General features: G+C 40.2%; 1 protein-coding gene across 1 annotated transcript; it reads right to left on the reverse strand.

Annotated features, from left to right (window-relative positions):
• Nucleotides 1-2,225: 2,225 nt before the first annotated feature.
• slc17a8 (solute carrier family 17 member 8) lies at nucleotides 2,226-11,766 on the reverse strand. The gene is made up of 12 exons (XM_071537714.1): nucleotides 11,666-11,766; nucleotides 8,895-9,150; nucleotides 8,496-8,614; nucleotides 7,523-7,637; nucleotides 7,257-7,344; nucleotides 6,109-6,195; nucleotides 5,323-5,465; nucleotides 5,040-5,189; nucleotides 4,770-4,902; nucleotides 3,770-3,880; nucleotides 3,090-3,217; nucleotides 2,226-2,564 (listed from the first exon to the last, which is right to left on the reverse strand). The coding sequence occupies exons 1-12, from the start codon at nucleotides 11,764-11,766 to the stop codon at nucleotides 2,226-2,228; spliced, it is 1,770 nt and encodes a 589-aa protein (XP_071393815.1).
• Nucleotides 11,767-15,251: the final 3,485 nt, after the last annotated feature.

Below are 15,251 nucleotides of genomic sequence, written 5' to 3' on the forward strand. Positions count from 1 at the left end.
ACAAGCTCCATAACCTTGAAACTTTTCACACAATTGAGAAGAATCAAATGAGCTTTTAGAGATCTAAATATACACAAAGCATTGTTTTTTTGAAAATTTCTCGACATCATTTTTGAGATTGGTTTAAGCTATAAAGATGGGACTCCCTCTAACTGTGTTATTCTTTAGCAACAACAGTTCAGTACAGCCAGTCCAATGCTGGTGAGGAATATCCCGCCTTGTAATTATCTTCTTTTATCTTGTAAAGTGAAAATTGAACAGTGGCGGAGAAAGACAGATAAGACAAAGGATGTTTACCGCAGGATGATGGGAAACAGAGCCGTTTTTGGAGTATTTCATAATTTAGATGTCTATTTTGAGTCCAGTAGCATAAACAGGCAGTTTTAGGGACAGTCTATTTTGTCAAATACTTATGTAAGATAACAAGCATCCAGCTTATATAGAAGAGTAGAGAAGAGAGAGAGGACAGAGAGAGCATGTGATGATATTGTATTTTTGTATAAGTTTAATTGGGCAATTTATGATTATTTCTAACCCAGGTAGTAACCCAGAAAGAAAGTCTTGAAGCATTCCCCTTAATTTATGTTGTTAAACTTCAAGGGTAAAAATTAGCTGGAAAGGTGGAAACAAATTGAATTAATTACAGAAACAATCTTTGTTACTGTGTTACTATATGGTAACAAAAAGTATTCTAGTATTTCCAGTTTGTTTAAAACTGTGACTTATTTTCTTTCTTTCTTTTTTCTTTATTTATTTTCCATTAAAGCAACTGATAAATTGAACTTTGATGGTGAATTAAGCACATTAAAATGTTAACTAGACAGGAGATGAGGTGAGATGAGGTGATGAGCAACTTCTTTCACCTTATTCAAAAATCCAAAACTGCAAAGCTGTTCAGGGAGTTTATGTTTTTAAACCAAAACATCCTAATACAGAATAGATATGTAATACACTGGCCAATGTTCAAGTAAAATGCAGATCAAATCAATACTCTCTCAAACAATAGGATAATAATTTACTATACAAAATTGATTTTCTATTCTTTAGCAGTAATGATAAATAGTTCTGTAAATTTCCCATATTCTTGTTTGATTACTAGTGAAACATTACAGTACATTGCTTTTAGAAACAAATTGGATCCCCTTGGAGGATAGTTTTCCTACTCCCCATGTATCAAACATTCAGAAATTGCAAGAAAAAAAAGCCAAACAGCAAAAGAATAAATAGACTAACGCTAAATGTTTGCATGATGTGACATCAGCACACTCCCCTATTAAACTGAGAAAATGTGCAGAATTCACCTTCCATTTTGTCCCACTCTGAGCTCACAGCATTATAAACAAGGAAGCTGACATGATGCTGAGAGAAGGGCTGGTGGAAGTCAGACCTGCTCAGAGGAGGAGAGCAGGCCAAGCTGTGATGAAGTGGAATCACTGAGCAGTAGCAAATACGTACAAGCAAAAACAATAAAGCTCATTACGTTAACACTGTGGTCTGCTCCAATTGTTGATACTGATATCAAACCAATTACATTCCATAAGCACATCTCTTTTCACATTGCATAGCTGACACAAAACATTTCAAAAACTGTTAACATGGTTCAGGGTAATTAGCTACATAAGGTTCATTGCACATTCAGTGCAAAGTTGGGATATGGTCAGCAGGAAAAGTAAAGCAAGGTGTGTTTTTGATGATTGGTATTAGTGTTCTTGCAATGAATGTTCATCTGTGGCTCATTTGTCATTCTACTGAGCATACTACTCTATTGTATATGTCAATGTAGATTCAATTTATTGTTTAAGTGACTCAGTCAACCATCATCATAATTTGTCTGATTATATCATATAAAGTTGTGTATATTTGGAAATTGGAAATTATTTCCACACTGACCATCTTTAAAATGTTTCACTCTTTGTTGTCCAATATTCTGCTCAGATGGAAGTCTAATAAAAATATATTTGGATTTTGCACTTCTGATTTCGACTTTTGTATATCATTATGAACGTCTCTCGGGACAGACCTCATCTGTCTCAGGCCATGACAATAAAACTAGTGAATTGACCAAAAAATGCAAAGCGGCCTTCTTGTGGTACATAGCTGATGGCTGCTGTTCTGTTCTTCTCTTTCCTCTCAGGTGACGTCTGACAGTTCCACAGGTGTGAGTGTGACCCTTCAACCTTAGCTGGGTTTGTGTGAAGGGGGAGTTCTCGGCCCTACAGGGCGTCTCACTGGTACTGGTCCTGGTAGTTCCCATTCCCATAATGTTGGTTCCCGTCCTCGTCCTCCTGCATGGTCACTCCTCTGTTCTTTTTCCAGCCCTGTTTCCGACCGGAGGAATTGTCTGTGGTTCCGTAACTCTTCTTGGGAGCAATGACGTTCTCGTTGTTGAGCTCTGACTCCTCGGCCAGCTCATCCTCATCGATGATGCCACATTTATCCTCGCTTGTGCTCTCGGGGTCTGCCCAGTCCTGCTGCTCTCCCGAGGCAAAGATGGCGTAGAAGATGACCCCTGAGTAGTGCACCATGGACGCAATAACAAATACATTCTGCCACTCCAGACGAGTCTGTGGGGAGATGAAGAGGAGTCAATGAATTTCCTGTCAACGGCAGACTCACTGATCTTTCAACAATGTACCACTGAGGCAACGCTGTACATCAGCTGGCTTATTCATGGAATGTGAAAGACTATTTTGACAATGCGTAGAATACATTTTACAGTTTTATAAAACATTAACGACAGGCTTTGATGGGTGCAGGAATTCATTATTCTGATTTATTTACAAGGGGCACTTCACCAAAAAACAAACCTGATATATTTTATACATACAGTGAGGGAAAATCTCAGGGGGGATACAGTTGGAAATATATAGTAAGTATAGTTTCTGGGTGAGGTTGTTTTATACTACTAGAAGGCTGGATATGGTTTTATGTAGATTCAAATCAAAACAAAGCAGTTCAATAAAATATCCAATGAACTAAAGCCACAAGCAGAAATCTTTAAGGGGGAATCAATTACACACAAGGTAAGGGCAAAATAGCTGAGGTGCTCATTAATACATATGCAGACAGACACTGTTATATTAATCTACCTTGTGTTTAGTTAGGGCTCCAACAATCAAGGGGCACACCATCCCAGACAGTGTTCCCACCCCGTTAGAGATGCCCATCAGGATACTGGCATAGCGAGGGGCAATATCCAGATGATTGACATTAAAACCTGAGGATGCAGCCAACACAAGAGCATTCGATTACTGTTAATAGTAACAGGATGACAGTCAAAATACATTATCTTGAGAGATCTCGATTATTCGACATTTGGTATTTTGTAAATGTGAATGTGTTTTAGAAGCATTGTGCTGTACAGCTGCATTTTGCTTCTTTGGTTTCCCTGACAACAATCTATAAAATATTCAGGAAAAGTGCCTGTGTGAAGGCTTGGCGGACTAATGCATGTACGCTGCATCACACCCAAAGGAGAAGTAGTATACTGCAATTCACTTTTAGTTGTCTTTCATGAGACACGCCTTTCAAAAACCTGGGCCCAAAGGAAACAGCTAAAACAAAGAAGACGTTACAAAAGAGAGAAAAAAAACAACAATGATCACAAGATCATAGTCAGTAGTGAGAGTTTGCCTGCCTCAGTTTTCACACAAAGCCCTCACATTTTATGTTTACCACACAGTCACCCTGAAGACCAGTGTTTTTGCCTTAGCCTACTTTTCAAATTAAAGGTTAAATACAAATCTTTCTTCAACAGAAATAATAATACCTGAGATGGCGAATCCGCTGAAGCCTACAGCCAGCACGAGGAAGGAGATGGCCACCCCACGAGTGTGAGAGAACCCAACCACCAGCAGCAGAGTTGCCTCCATACCAAAGCCTGTGAGAAGGCAGTACAAAACAGTACAGTTGCTTAAATCACTCCAATTTTGGTTTCTCACCTAATTTTTACACCTGTATGTATGCATTATGTATCATGTATCATGCACGTATCAATAACCCCCAAACCATAGAGACCAAACGGAAAAACTGCCAGAGCTCAAAGACCTGGAGACTGTGGCTGTCACAGATGTTGCACTGCAGTCATTATAAATTTAGGCCTTTCTGGGGTCCTACAAGCTCTGCAAGTCTCTCCAGTTCAAATATTGAATATAAAGAGTGTGAAAATGCATATTACATTGTGTCTGTATATGAAATTGTTTTGCCATTTTTATGCTAATAGACCAAACACAGCATCTCAGCCACAGCTGACTGTAAGGAAAGAAGAAATGGCCAAAATGGTCTTAACATTTTTTCAAAATTTTTTTTAAAACTTCAAGCGGCAGTATTTTTGAGCAAATCCCGAAAATCAAAAGGATTTTGTTAGTTTCCAAAGGACATACTTGATAAAACACCCTATAGATTCTAAAATTATAATAATAGTTACAATTTCTAAATCTATAGAAATTTTGGTGTGTGTGTGGTCTTGACACGCCTCTTCTGGTCTGTATTTTGTAACATGGTCAGGTAAAAATGAGAAAGGGATTTCGATATCCCACATCACACCCAACCACACACACAGGCATAACCAGGATATATGTAAAGGGCGAATATGAGAATCATTCACCATGCTTAAGTTTTTATGACTGTGTTTGCACTGAGCATAACAGTATTGTTATGCTCAGTGCAAACACAAGCACATAAGCACTGGATAAATAACAGATAATTTAAGTTCAGGACAATAAGAAAAAGCATCACAAAATGTTAGTTTGTAGTTCACCCTAACGTACCTCCACAGTTCATGATTTTCCTCACATTTGTCGTAGACAAGATTTTGTTGCTGCGTAAGAAGTCGGCCAGCTGTCCTCCGATGGGAACTACAATGGTCATCACCATGTGGGGCACAGCAGACAGGATCCCCACCTGGAGGGAGGACATACATCCAAGGAGCCGTAAAGTACATGTGTGTGTGTCATGTGTGACATGATGAACAATACATCTGTGTCCATGGATGCTTTTCACTGTCTGTTCAATAGGAATACTGAAACTATGAGGCCAACCTTGCTGATGGGGAAGCCAAACACTTCCTCGAAGTATGCTGGCTGGCTGATGAGGAGCAGGTAGAAGGTCCAGCTGCGGCAGAAGTTGGCCACAATGATGGCATAGACAGGCATGGAGGTGAAGAAACGACGCCACGGAGTCTTGAATTTCTGTGGAGGCAGAGGAAAGTCAACTTCTGAGGTCTATATCTACTTCAGACATTGTGTGTGTGTGCGTGTTCATGAGTTTATAAGGAAACAAAAGACAAAATTGAAATTAGCAGCACGTTACACACACACGCACCTCCGTGGCACTCAGTAAGTTGACCCTTTCTCCAATGGCGGCCTCGATGTACGACCTCTCCTCATCAGTGATGGTGGGGTGGGCAGCTGGGCTTCCATATGCCAGCAAGAGCCAGAAGACATACCATATGATCCCAAAAACACCTTGTGAGGAGATTATGACAAGTCAAATGGTTTGTATGTGCAGGTATGTTTAAAGAATATGTCTTGGTGATACTCAAGGCTTTGCAAGGTATTACAGAGTAGCTTGAGGGCAAGACTCATTTAAGACTAATTAAAATGGGCTTAGACCTTCTCTGGACCACAAGAACTTTCATTATTAAAATGATATGAACAAGGTATTAGTCTCAGACGTCAGTCAGGAAAACGCTCATTTACATCAATAAATCATGAGATTATATCACCGGAGAACCACAGTAATTTTATTGAAACACATTAGACAAAGTGTGAATGTGATGTGAGTGCTAATCATTTTAATCAAACTCAAAAGCAATTCAGGTAACACTTACTGTGTAAAGCATACAAAGCACAAAAGTTGAAGAACAATATGTCAGTGTCTCTGTAATGATGTTATGAGAACAGCTCTTCATGTTACTAAAGTGACACCTAGTGTATTCAATGACTTGTGACTCATGTGACGACCCCTACTCATGTGAACACCTATTGAACATCCTATGGTATACTCTATATTAATTCCCTGATTCACATGAAATGAATTTAGCTGATATTTACAAATCCATATTAGCCTAAATCTTACATTTTCTGTTTATTCAAGCACCAGTCTTACCATAGATATAGAAGACTGAAGGCCACCCAACATACTGAACCAGTACTCCAGCTAAAGGCATGGCGATCACTGCTCCTGCATAGGATCCTGGGAACATTGAGTGCAATGTTGTGATTTCAAGATATTATTGTACTACAGTAACATATCAGTAATAACATAATATTCTAATTTAGCATTCAATATCAACGTCAAATCAGATCTTAGTTACATTTTGCCAAATAATATTTCAAATATTGACTTGAGATGATCATAGAAGAAGTTGATGACATAACCCTGACTTGTGTTTACTATTCACAGTATATGTGTATTATAAGTAAGAGAAATCTTTAACTTCATCTAGTTGCCCTGCTACTGTTACACTCAACAACATAAAAACTGCATTGTATTGTACAGTAATAATTTGCCCTAATGAAAACAAACACGTTAGTTTCATCAAATAAATGCTGTCAAAATGAGCCATTGGTGCTGCCCATGACAGAGAGGGTGTTTTAATGTATTTTCTATTATCTGATGGGTTTGTGAACACTTTTGTTGTGAATAGGGCAGGGAGCGTGAGTGTGCTTTTGGACAGTAAGCAATGTGACACTTCATTTAGGTGAATAGGGAAGAAGCTCCTTCAGTGTGAGCAGGTGAGCCGTGTTCATTCAGAGACAATGTCAAGAGGGTTTTGATGCATGGGTTGTCATGGCACCAGTTTAATGGGCAAGACGGCTATTTTAATTTCAGGAGCAATAGCAGCAGACGGCATCTGCAAAACAAAATAAGCTCTCACACACCCATTTCCATTTTAACTCGGAAGTTTGTGTGTAAAGTGGGCCGAGGCATCCGTATCAATACATGACATTTATGGAGGTGTATTATATGTGTTCTTTCGCTCTCACTATGTTATTGCTCTTGTTTGTTATGTTTGTAGTGTCTTGTAAGCCCATGCGGGCTGGGCACCTTTTGGTGCATAACAAATAAATTACTTACTTACTTACATTTCAGGTGCCTGTTTTGGTAGCTTTGTGTTGAGGTGCATTTATAAGTCTGTTTTGGATCTCAGAATGAATGATGACAGACTGACAGTTTCACAATGCTTCAGCTTTCTCAGAGAGTGAGAGATTTTGAAAAGAGAAAAGCTGACAGTCCACAGAGGCGTCACTCACCACAGAATGAGGTGGTGGCCAGTCGACTCCGTTCTAGAGGCGGTGCCCATTTGGACCACATCCCATGGCATGCTGGGTAGGTGACACCCTATCAGGGGCACAGCGTGAAAAACATCATAGATCAAGGATTAACTTCAGGTTTCCCTAGCGCATGTCATCATCCTAAAGAGAACTTTTGCTATAGAAAAGTTGGGAAAATGGGACAGATTTGCAATGACGAAGTAGAAACACTGTGAAGAGATCGATCAGCGTTTGAACTCTCATACCTCCACTAAGCCCTGCAGGATGCGGACAAACATGACACAGCCATAGTGCACCCTCGCTGCAGACGGGATGAACATATTCAGCACTGACGTCAGGAAAATGGCTGCCCCAAATACCCTATAGGAAGAGGTGGTAACATCAATGTCCACGTAAACCACTTACATCATGGAATAGTGGCCTTAACTATGAAAATGTTCAGATCTGTCTGTAAAAAACACACAGTGTGCACACGCTGCCCACTGTCTCAAAGCTAGATGTCTAATATTGGCAGGCGATATCTCAAAATATCTCATGGCCAAAGCAACTCAGTCAGCCTTATAATAAGACGGATCTCACGCCTCTGCCTTTCATGGACAGAGATAAAGACATCCCATTCAATCCACACATTTCTGCTTCATCGCCACTGTGTCGCTTTTTAGCTCCCTTCCCTGTTCTCCTTCACCTCATCCCCCCTTCCTTGTCTTTTTCCAAAACAGTGTGTAAGTGACACTTGTAATATTCCAGTGGCTGGTGTTTCAGGGAGAAATCAGAGGCAAGATCTTTCATTATTAACTCTGTCAGTGGCGTGTCCTCTTTTCCTGTGAAGCTTTTATTACAGGACTGCTATCGGCTCCATCAGCAGCGCTCACCACACCGTACGGCTTTAACCCTTTAACCACACCGGCCGAGGAAGCGCTCCTCACACCCCATCCTCATCTATTTTAGTCACACTAGCTGTCCTTTCTTAACGTGCTTATGTTTAGCGCCGCATCTGTCATCACTCCCACGACACATCAAGCACTCATCATGTTTTCCTCACATCCATTCATCCTCACCACATGGAGAAAAACAACAAAAAAGACAAAAAACATCAAAAATAACTGAATCTCTGCACATCCCAGCTCACTTCAAACAGTGTCCCTCTCTCGGGCAACATTTAATCATTTCTGTGCTTTGTTACAGCAAAACCATCAACAGTCACAAAGTGTGAGTCACCTGTTGGCAGCCAGCTTGTTGGAGATGAAACCTCCGGGAATTTGAGTGACAATGTAGCCCCAGAAGAAGGAGCCGTGGATCAGCCCCACTGTCTCCGGGTCCCAGTTGAACTGAGCTTTCTGTAAGGGAGGGGAAAAGGGCTTTCAGAGGTGTCTGTGTGTGTGTGTGTGTGTGTGTGTTTGTGTGTGTTTGTGTGTGTGTTTATCATTTACCATCAAACCACATTCATTCGGTATATTCTACTTGGCAGTATCATGGATACGTTATTGAATGAATTGATTAAGATGATGAATTTAGATTTTAGTCATTCACTGCTGTAAGGCCAAAAACACAGTCCTAAAAATCCCAAAACTCAGGGGTCTAGTCTGGAAACTTAATAAATCCGTTGTTTCCGACTACCTGAAGCACTGGAGTCCCGTTGATGTAGACAGTGTTGTTGTTCACCATCTCCACAATGGCCACACCGAGGTTGCAGCGAATGCCAAAAGAGATGCAGAAACCCAGGCCGCTGAGAATGGCGATGATGTAGCGCTTGGGCAGGCCGCCACAGCTACAGTCCAGCAGAGGGGCGCTGCGGGGGGGCGCCGCCACGGGACGCCCATCCTCTGTCAGCTCAATGTGGTCTTCCTCATCAGCATTGGTCCCATCGATTTTCCTACAGAACAAATACAGAACACAGTACTATTCACTCAATCAAGTAAATATATTCAACTTTAACGTCCATTACTTTACTTTTTAACACAGTGCCCCATTTGGTTGAATTCTGTGATTCTTCAGGTTGACTTCACTTTGGCTGCAAGTTCTTCACCTTGCAATACAAGGATCTCAGGCAATATGACTGAAGTTACTGCAATCTCTATACAGCATGCAGCTTTGAACTATATTTCCATGATAGTAAACCCACAATCATACCACTTTTGAATCAATCTTTATGATTTGCAGAAACATTTGTGGCAAACACTGAGCATGAGAACGTGAGTGTCTCTATTCTCTTGCAGGGGGGCAGGAGGTGAAGCCAGGAAAAAGGTCACAGCACATCTGTTATGGGGTCGCTCTCAGCTCTGTCACTCGACCCCCACACCTGCTCCATTACCCACAGTCCATCTCTAGCATTGTCCTCCAGCTCCCATGAAACGCTTTCATCTGTCTGCATCACATCTACACCTGAGTTCCCCTCCAGCAACACATGAATTAATGGGAAACTGGGGTCATCAAGGTTTTTCTTTTTTTTTTTATCATGCATTCAAGTCTACTCACTTTTGTTTCATTAGTTTCATTATATTTAAAAGTATGCTCAACATACATTTTAATTATTAACAAATGAATGGCCTAATTAGGAGTGCTCAGTGTTTGAAGTATTACCAGTATCGTTACAATGGTAAAACCTGGTATGTTTCCCCTGTCGCCTATTTTGTGTCACAGAATAATATACCAAAAAAAGTTAATCCTCTTAAAAGTAAGCCCTCTTAAGTCTTCTTAAATAGAATCTGTTTACAATCAACTGTAAACATATAAAATAACTGCTTCAGATTGATTTTAAAACCCCTATTTCTAAAATACGGTTGTCTAACAGTTATTTACCACATTGTCTTCACTGTCACTCTGTTCTCTCTCCCTCACTTATTAATGTACTTGTTTATATCAGTCTCCTTTCACATCCCATCACCTCTCTTCACAGACTCAGGCACTTGTTAGTCTCAGACTGGCTAAACCTCCCCATAGTCCTCAGTAACATCATGTAGGTATTGTAACATTTCTCCAAGAGAAGGTATCATAATCTGATTTATGTTCCTAAAATCTATCACAAGCACATATTTTCAAGAATAAATCAGGGTTAAGTGTATGTAGCCTAACCACTGACAGCATGTGCCCAATATTTAAACTGTGATGTTACTTGATCTTTGATACAATGCATCATCCAAAAATGACTACCGCCTGTTATCCACTCACCGCCATCTTTTCTTTTTAATCCAGAGTTTCTGAACCTCTTTTCAGCCAATCTTAGCACAAGATCCAAAGAGATACATTATTTATTGATCCCTTATGCACAACACAGAAATGAACTTCCATAGGGATTTTGTTCTCAAGTATTTTCTTTCTTTGGATGATTTCTTCAGAAATATCACATTACTGTTCAGGGCAGCATAGGATCCTGATCAATGTCAGGCAACGAAACTGATAACTAACTACTGAGATCAAAAATTAATTGCCTAATGAATAGTGTAACATGCATTTGCAAAACACCACTGGACAAATTGATGAGTTCCACTTTAATGAATCTTTTTTTCCTTTTTTAATTCCCTGTTAGATTCTCATCAGACTTCATCGGATTCATCTAGTTGTTTTACTGCTTCGTCTGATGGATTTTTTTTCATGCTTAGATCCATCTAATACAAATCGCTTTTATGCTCTTATGTGCTCTTAAATGGAATTGTGTCAGGATGAATTTTTTTTTAATTATGTCATTGTTTTCGTAATCTCCAAAGATTTTTTTTTTTTATTATTTTCCCTATATGGATCTTCACAGGAGAATAAGAGTCTCCTATTTTTCACTTGTTTGTAATGTGAACTGTGAGTACACTTCCTTGAAACATCCATTCATTTTCCAGGAAATTACCTACTTAGTCGTTTATCTCTTTTAATGCCAACAATCTACCTTATACAATATTACCCTCCAACCACCAACCCCCCCTCCACACACACACACACATCCCCCTGTGTGTGAAATATGTATCAGATATGAAATATGTATCAGTGTCTTAAAATAAAATCTGTGATTACATCACTGGCATTGCCTGGCAAGCACAGGAATCAAATATTTATTAATCTTCAGGATCTCTGAGAACACGTTGAGCTTAATGTGCTTGCTCCCAAGCTCCTCAAATCCCTCTGACAGCTGATCTTTTAGCCTCTTATTCTTGCAAAGTCATATATATGATTTATTTTTTTTAAATAAATGAATATGCTCTATGAACAATGAATACAAAAATGAATAGTGAGTCATGAAAACACTATTTTTTGGTTTAATGAGCCCTCTAAATCCATGCAATACATCATCATGTTCAGTCCATCTATTTGAGAGTGCAGATGAAACCCCCCTCACACCCCTCTTCATGCCCCCCCCCCCCCCCCCCCCCCCCCCCCCCCACTCTCTGTAGAAGCCCTCTCACCTTTGCAGGTTTCCTAGAGAGTCCCCCACTGTGTTCTTCACCTCCTCCTTCCCAGGCTTCAGCACCTTCTCCTTCAAACCTGCTAACCCGCCAAAAGGCATTTTCCTCCACTTCTCTGTTGTTCTCCCTGCCTTTATCTCAAAACAATGTATCCCTACCTCACCAGCGCACTTTGTTCTGAGAAAGGAAAAAAAAAAATCCACTAGTCGCTGTTCCTCATCCTTCCTGAGTTTCAGGCACCAAGGGGCTGGGTCCGCCTTTCAGTGGTGCCAAGGGTCTCTCAGATGTGAGACGGGCTTTTCCTCTCCACTCTTCTCTGGTTCGAGCAGAGAAAGACTCTGTAGGGAAGCGGAGGGGTGAATGGGGAGGATAAAGATCTGTGTATCAGTATTCCTCCACGCAGGCAGAACCCCTGGAACTTGTGCCACCTCCACAGGATCCAGTTGAAAGAAAGAGAGGAAACGAACGAACGCGTAGAATCCAGTTTTTAGAGCCTAGGCATTGTGAGCTCTTTTTTGGGTGCAGCTGAACTGAATGGACCGCTTTGATCTCCTCTCCATCTCATAACTCATGCTTTCCCGGTGAGGAGGGGCAGGGGTAGCTGGTATCCAGAGCCCGGCCCCTTGCTTCACACACCATCATCATCATCATCATCATCATCACCGTCTCTCCAGCACCACCCCTTCAGCTAGTTAGGTTCATCTGATACCAGCACAGAGGATGAACGATTAAATATGGATGAGCTTGACAAGTTGCATTGAGGAGAGACAGGAGTAGCTGGGCTGCTGTGGTGTAAAATGTGAGCAGGTGAAACCCAACACACAGCCATCAAGTTCCAGGTTAACACTCCCATTCTCTGCCAGCTTTTCCATGTCCGCAACAATGGCTCCAACTGCTATAGCTATGAGGGACTGATGGAAATGGTAACTGCTGTCCCAGTGTTGTGCACTGCAAGGACTTATCACCATTAACCATATCTCTTACCAAATGGCACTGTAGGGTATTTCCCTATGCTTATTTTGCCAGTGGGGGCAAACCCATCTTTTTTTTCCAGTGTGAGTTTCGTTCTTTGCGGATCATAAAATATGCAGTGTTTTAAAAATTCAGATATTGAGATTTTAAAATTTAAACAGTAGACTGCACGGTCTGGCACTGAGCTCTGAGAGTGTGTTTTACTGATGGGCTGCTCTACAGTGACTGCTCAGGGCAAAGCTGGTGCTTCAGTAGTCTGTGCGCTCCATAAATAAACTGGAGAGCTTGGTCCCCACTGGACACTCTTTCAATAAATAAGGTCCTTTATACCAGAAATATCACAGCTCAGTCACAGGAAACTGATAGGAATGGACCTGCCTTCTTTTTCCTGCTGGAATGGGGTTCATGTGTGTCAAAAATGTAAAAATTAGATACTATATTAGAAAATGTATGCTCTATCACACACATCAGAAAAATCTTGCCTTACTGTTGTCCAGTAAGTAGTTCCACTGGAGCAGAGCAGTTTGGGGTAGTAGACAGTACTGATATGGAGGAAACCATTTTAGCAACTCTCCACTTTTAGATTTAACTACAATTTCCTAAATATCTGAACTGACAACCTCCCAGTCTCTATCTGGTTTTGCTCTACTGCTGTCCATGAATAGTAGAATCAGCCAAAAGCAAAGTAATGCAAAAGAAATTTAGCCTATTTATCAGTCAATTAGCAAAAAGTAATATTCTTGTCACAATTAAATCACTTCTGAATATGATATTTGAAAATGCAGCCAAGGAGGTTTTGTACATAAAATGGTTCTGAGCCTCTAAATTTCTGAATAAATCATGCCATCTAGTGTTTAAAATGGGGAAGTGACACTAGTGTTAGTAAAGTGTCTAAACAGCCAGACAACATTCAGTTTTACTCAAATTAAAAAACACAAATAAATGGAAACAATACACCTGAATCCAGAGTGTAAGTCTTTGAGACTCAGGACTTGAAACCATTTGCATATATAAGTTGAAAAACGTTGCGGGTCAGCTGCCTATATATGGATTACATTTCATGAATTAAAAGTATAACATAAGCATTCAAAAGGCAATCACTTTCATTATAATGGGTGCTCCGTAAAATCAAAATCAGTCAAAATTTCATCAGTTTCAAAATTTCAGTGCTCTTTATATGAGTAGTCTAATTTACATATAGGCACTGAATAAATTGCTTAGAAACAACTTTCTTTGATCAAAAGTGGTTCAAAAATGTAGTTGTGTTGGATGGCTACTCATTTGATCAAAGATGATTAGCATTAAATATTATTCTAATAGACTATGACAAATCAATCAATATTTATGAACAAGAACGACTTTGCATGTCAGAAACCAGAGAAATGAGGCTTGAACCTATGAAGTCGTTGAGAAGCAAAATCTCAATGCTGCTACATGGAGAATGACTTGAGCAAGCTGGTATGGATATCTTACAGGCTAAGGCCCATGTGGTGATAAAACTCAAACAATCATTTCTGCCAATCCACAGAATTGGTCTCCCATTCTAGAACATCCTAGCGGCCATGTTGGGAGACCACACGCTGTTCCAATAAGACAAGAAAAATGTCATAAAGGAAATCATTTTATAGACAAAAAATGCTGCACAAGAAGGAGATAATTAAAATAATTATCAGAACAAAAAGACAAGAATGGACAACAATCAATTGCAAAAATGTGAAGGCAGACAGTAATCAGTGCAGGGTCTGCTCAGATCAGTTCATATCTGGTGAGTCATTTTAACTGTAGGTATAGCTTTCCAAATATAACAGGCTTGCTGTCCAAGTAAGAGTCAACAAGAAATACTCAACTTAAGAGAAAGAAATGTCTGAATGATTGCTAGCATAGACAATATCATTACTGCTTCCGTTGCTTAGCAAAACAAAAGAAGCATCATGGATTTGTTTAGCCTACACCAGAGAAATAGAATGAATCCATTCACAATCAATTCAAGTTCTGTGGTTTACAGAGTTGCTGATTTACCTAGAGTTACCTAGTTTACCTAGTTAGCTAGTAAGATTGGTAACCTAAGGTTACTTAACGTTACCATGGTTCTCTGATGACATGGTGAGGTATCCCCTGTGTAGTCTATAGGACAGTGCTCTCTACCAATCCAACCTGGCGCCCCCTGGCAGCAGCTGCAAAGCCCTGGAGAGGCCTGGGGAGAGCGAGGAGCAGGTTTGCAGGGAGAGAGAGAGGTCTCCCTCCCCTCCTTTCTGAAGTCACATGCCTGTCTGTAGTGATGGCAGGTCCAAACAGGCCCTTAGTTGAATTCATAATATCCTGATTCTCTGATTCTCCTTATTGGCAAGGCTGGACAGGTTCAGACAAACTTAAATGGGTATCATAAAATTGCTTATATTGATTATAGTTTAATGTGTGGTCTTCCAACAGGGCGTCTGGTATGGTTACTTAGGTATTTAACACTTCTGCAAAGGGCCTATTTACAGGGAAGACATAATCAATTGAATGGAACAGTTGAATTGGTTTGAATTGAACTGTTATTGAATCTTTATTTATTAGCTATATAGTCTGAGTCCTGGTGAACTCTAACTATACTAGGTCAACCCACAGACTC

This window comes from Centroberyx affinis, unplaced genomic scaffold (assembly GCF_046629955.1).
Source record: "Centroberyx affinis isolate AG114_WGS23_722 - 3 ecotype Tasmania unplaced genomic scaffold, CSIRO-AGI_Caff_v1 ptg003110l_1, whole genome shotgun sequence".
NCBI classification, from domain to species: domain Eukaryota; kingdom Metazoa; phylum Chordata; class Actinopteri; order Beryciformes; family Berycidae; genus Centroberyx; species Centroberyx affinis.

Bases quoted from the DNA above. Each gene is read 5' to 3' on its own strand.
- slc17a8 (XM_071537714.1), bottom strand. From the start codon at position 11,766: ATGCCTTTTGGCGGGTTAGCAGGTTTGAAGGAGAAGGTGCTGAAGCCT. The intron at 6,196-7,256 runs GTGAGTGACGCC...CAATGTTCCCAG, and splicing joins GGCCACCACCTCATTCTGTG to GATCCTATGCAGGAGCAGTG. The intron at 4,903-5,039 runs GTTGGCCTCATA...TCCTCCCTCCAG, and splicing joins TTGGCTTCCCCATCAGCAAG to GTGGGGATCCTGTCTGCTGT.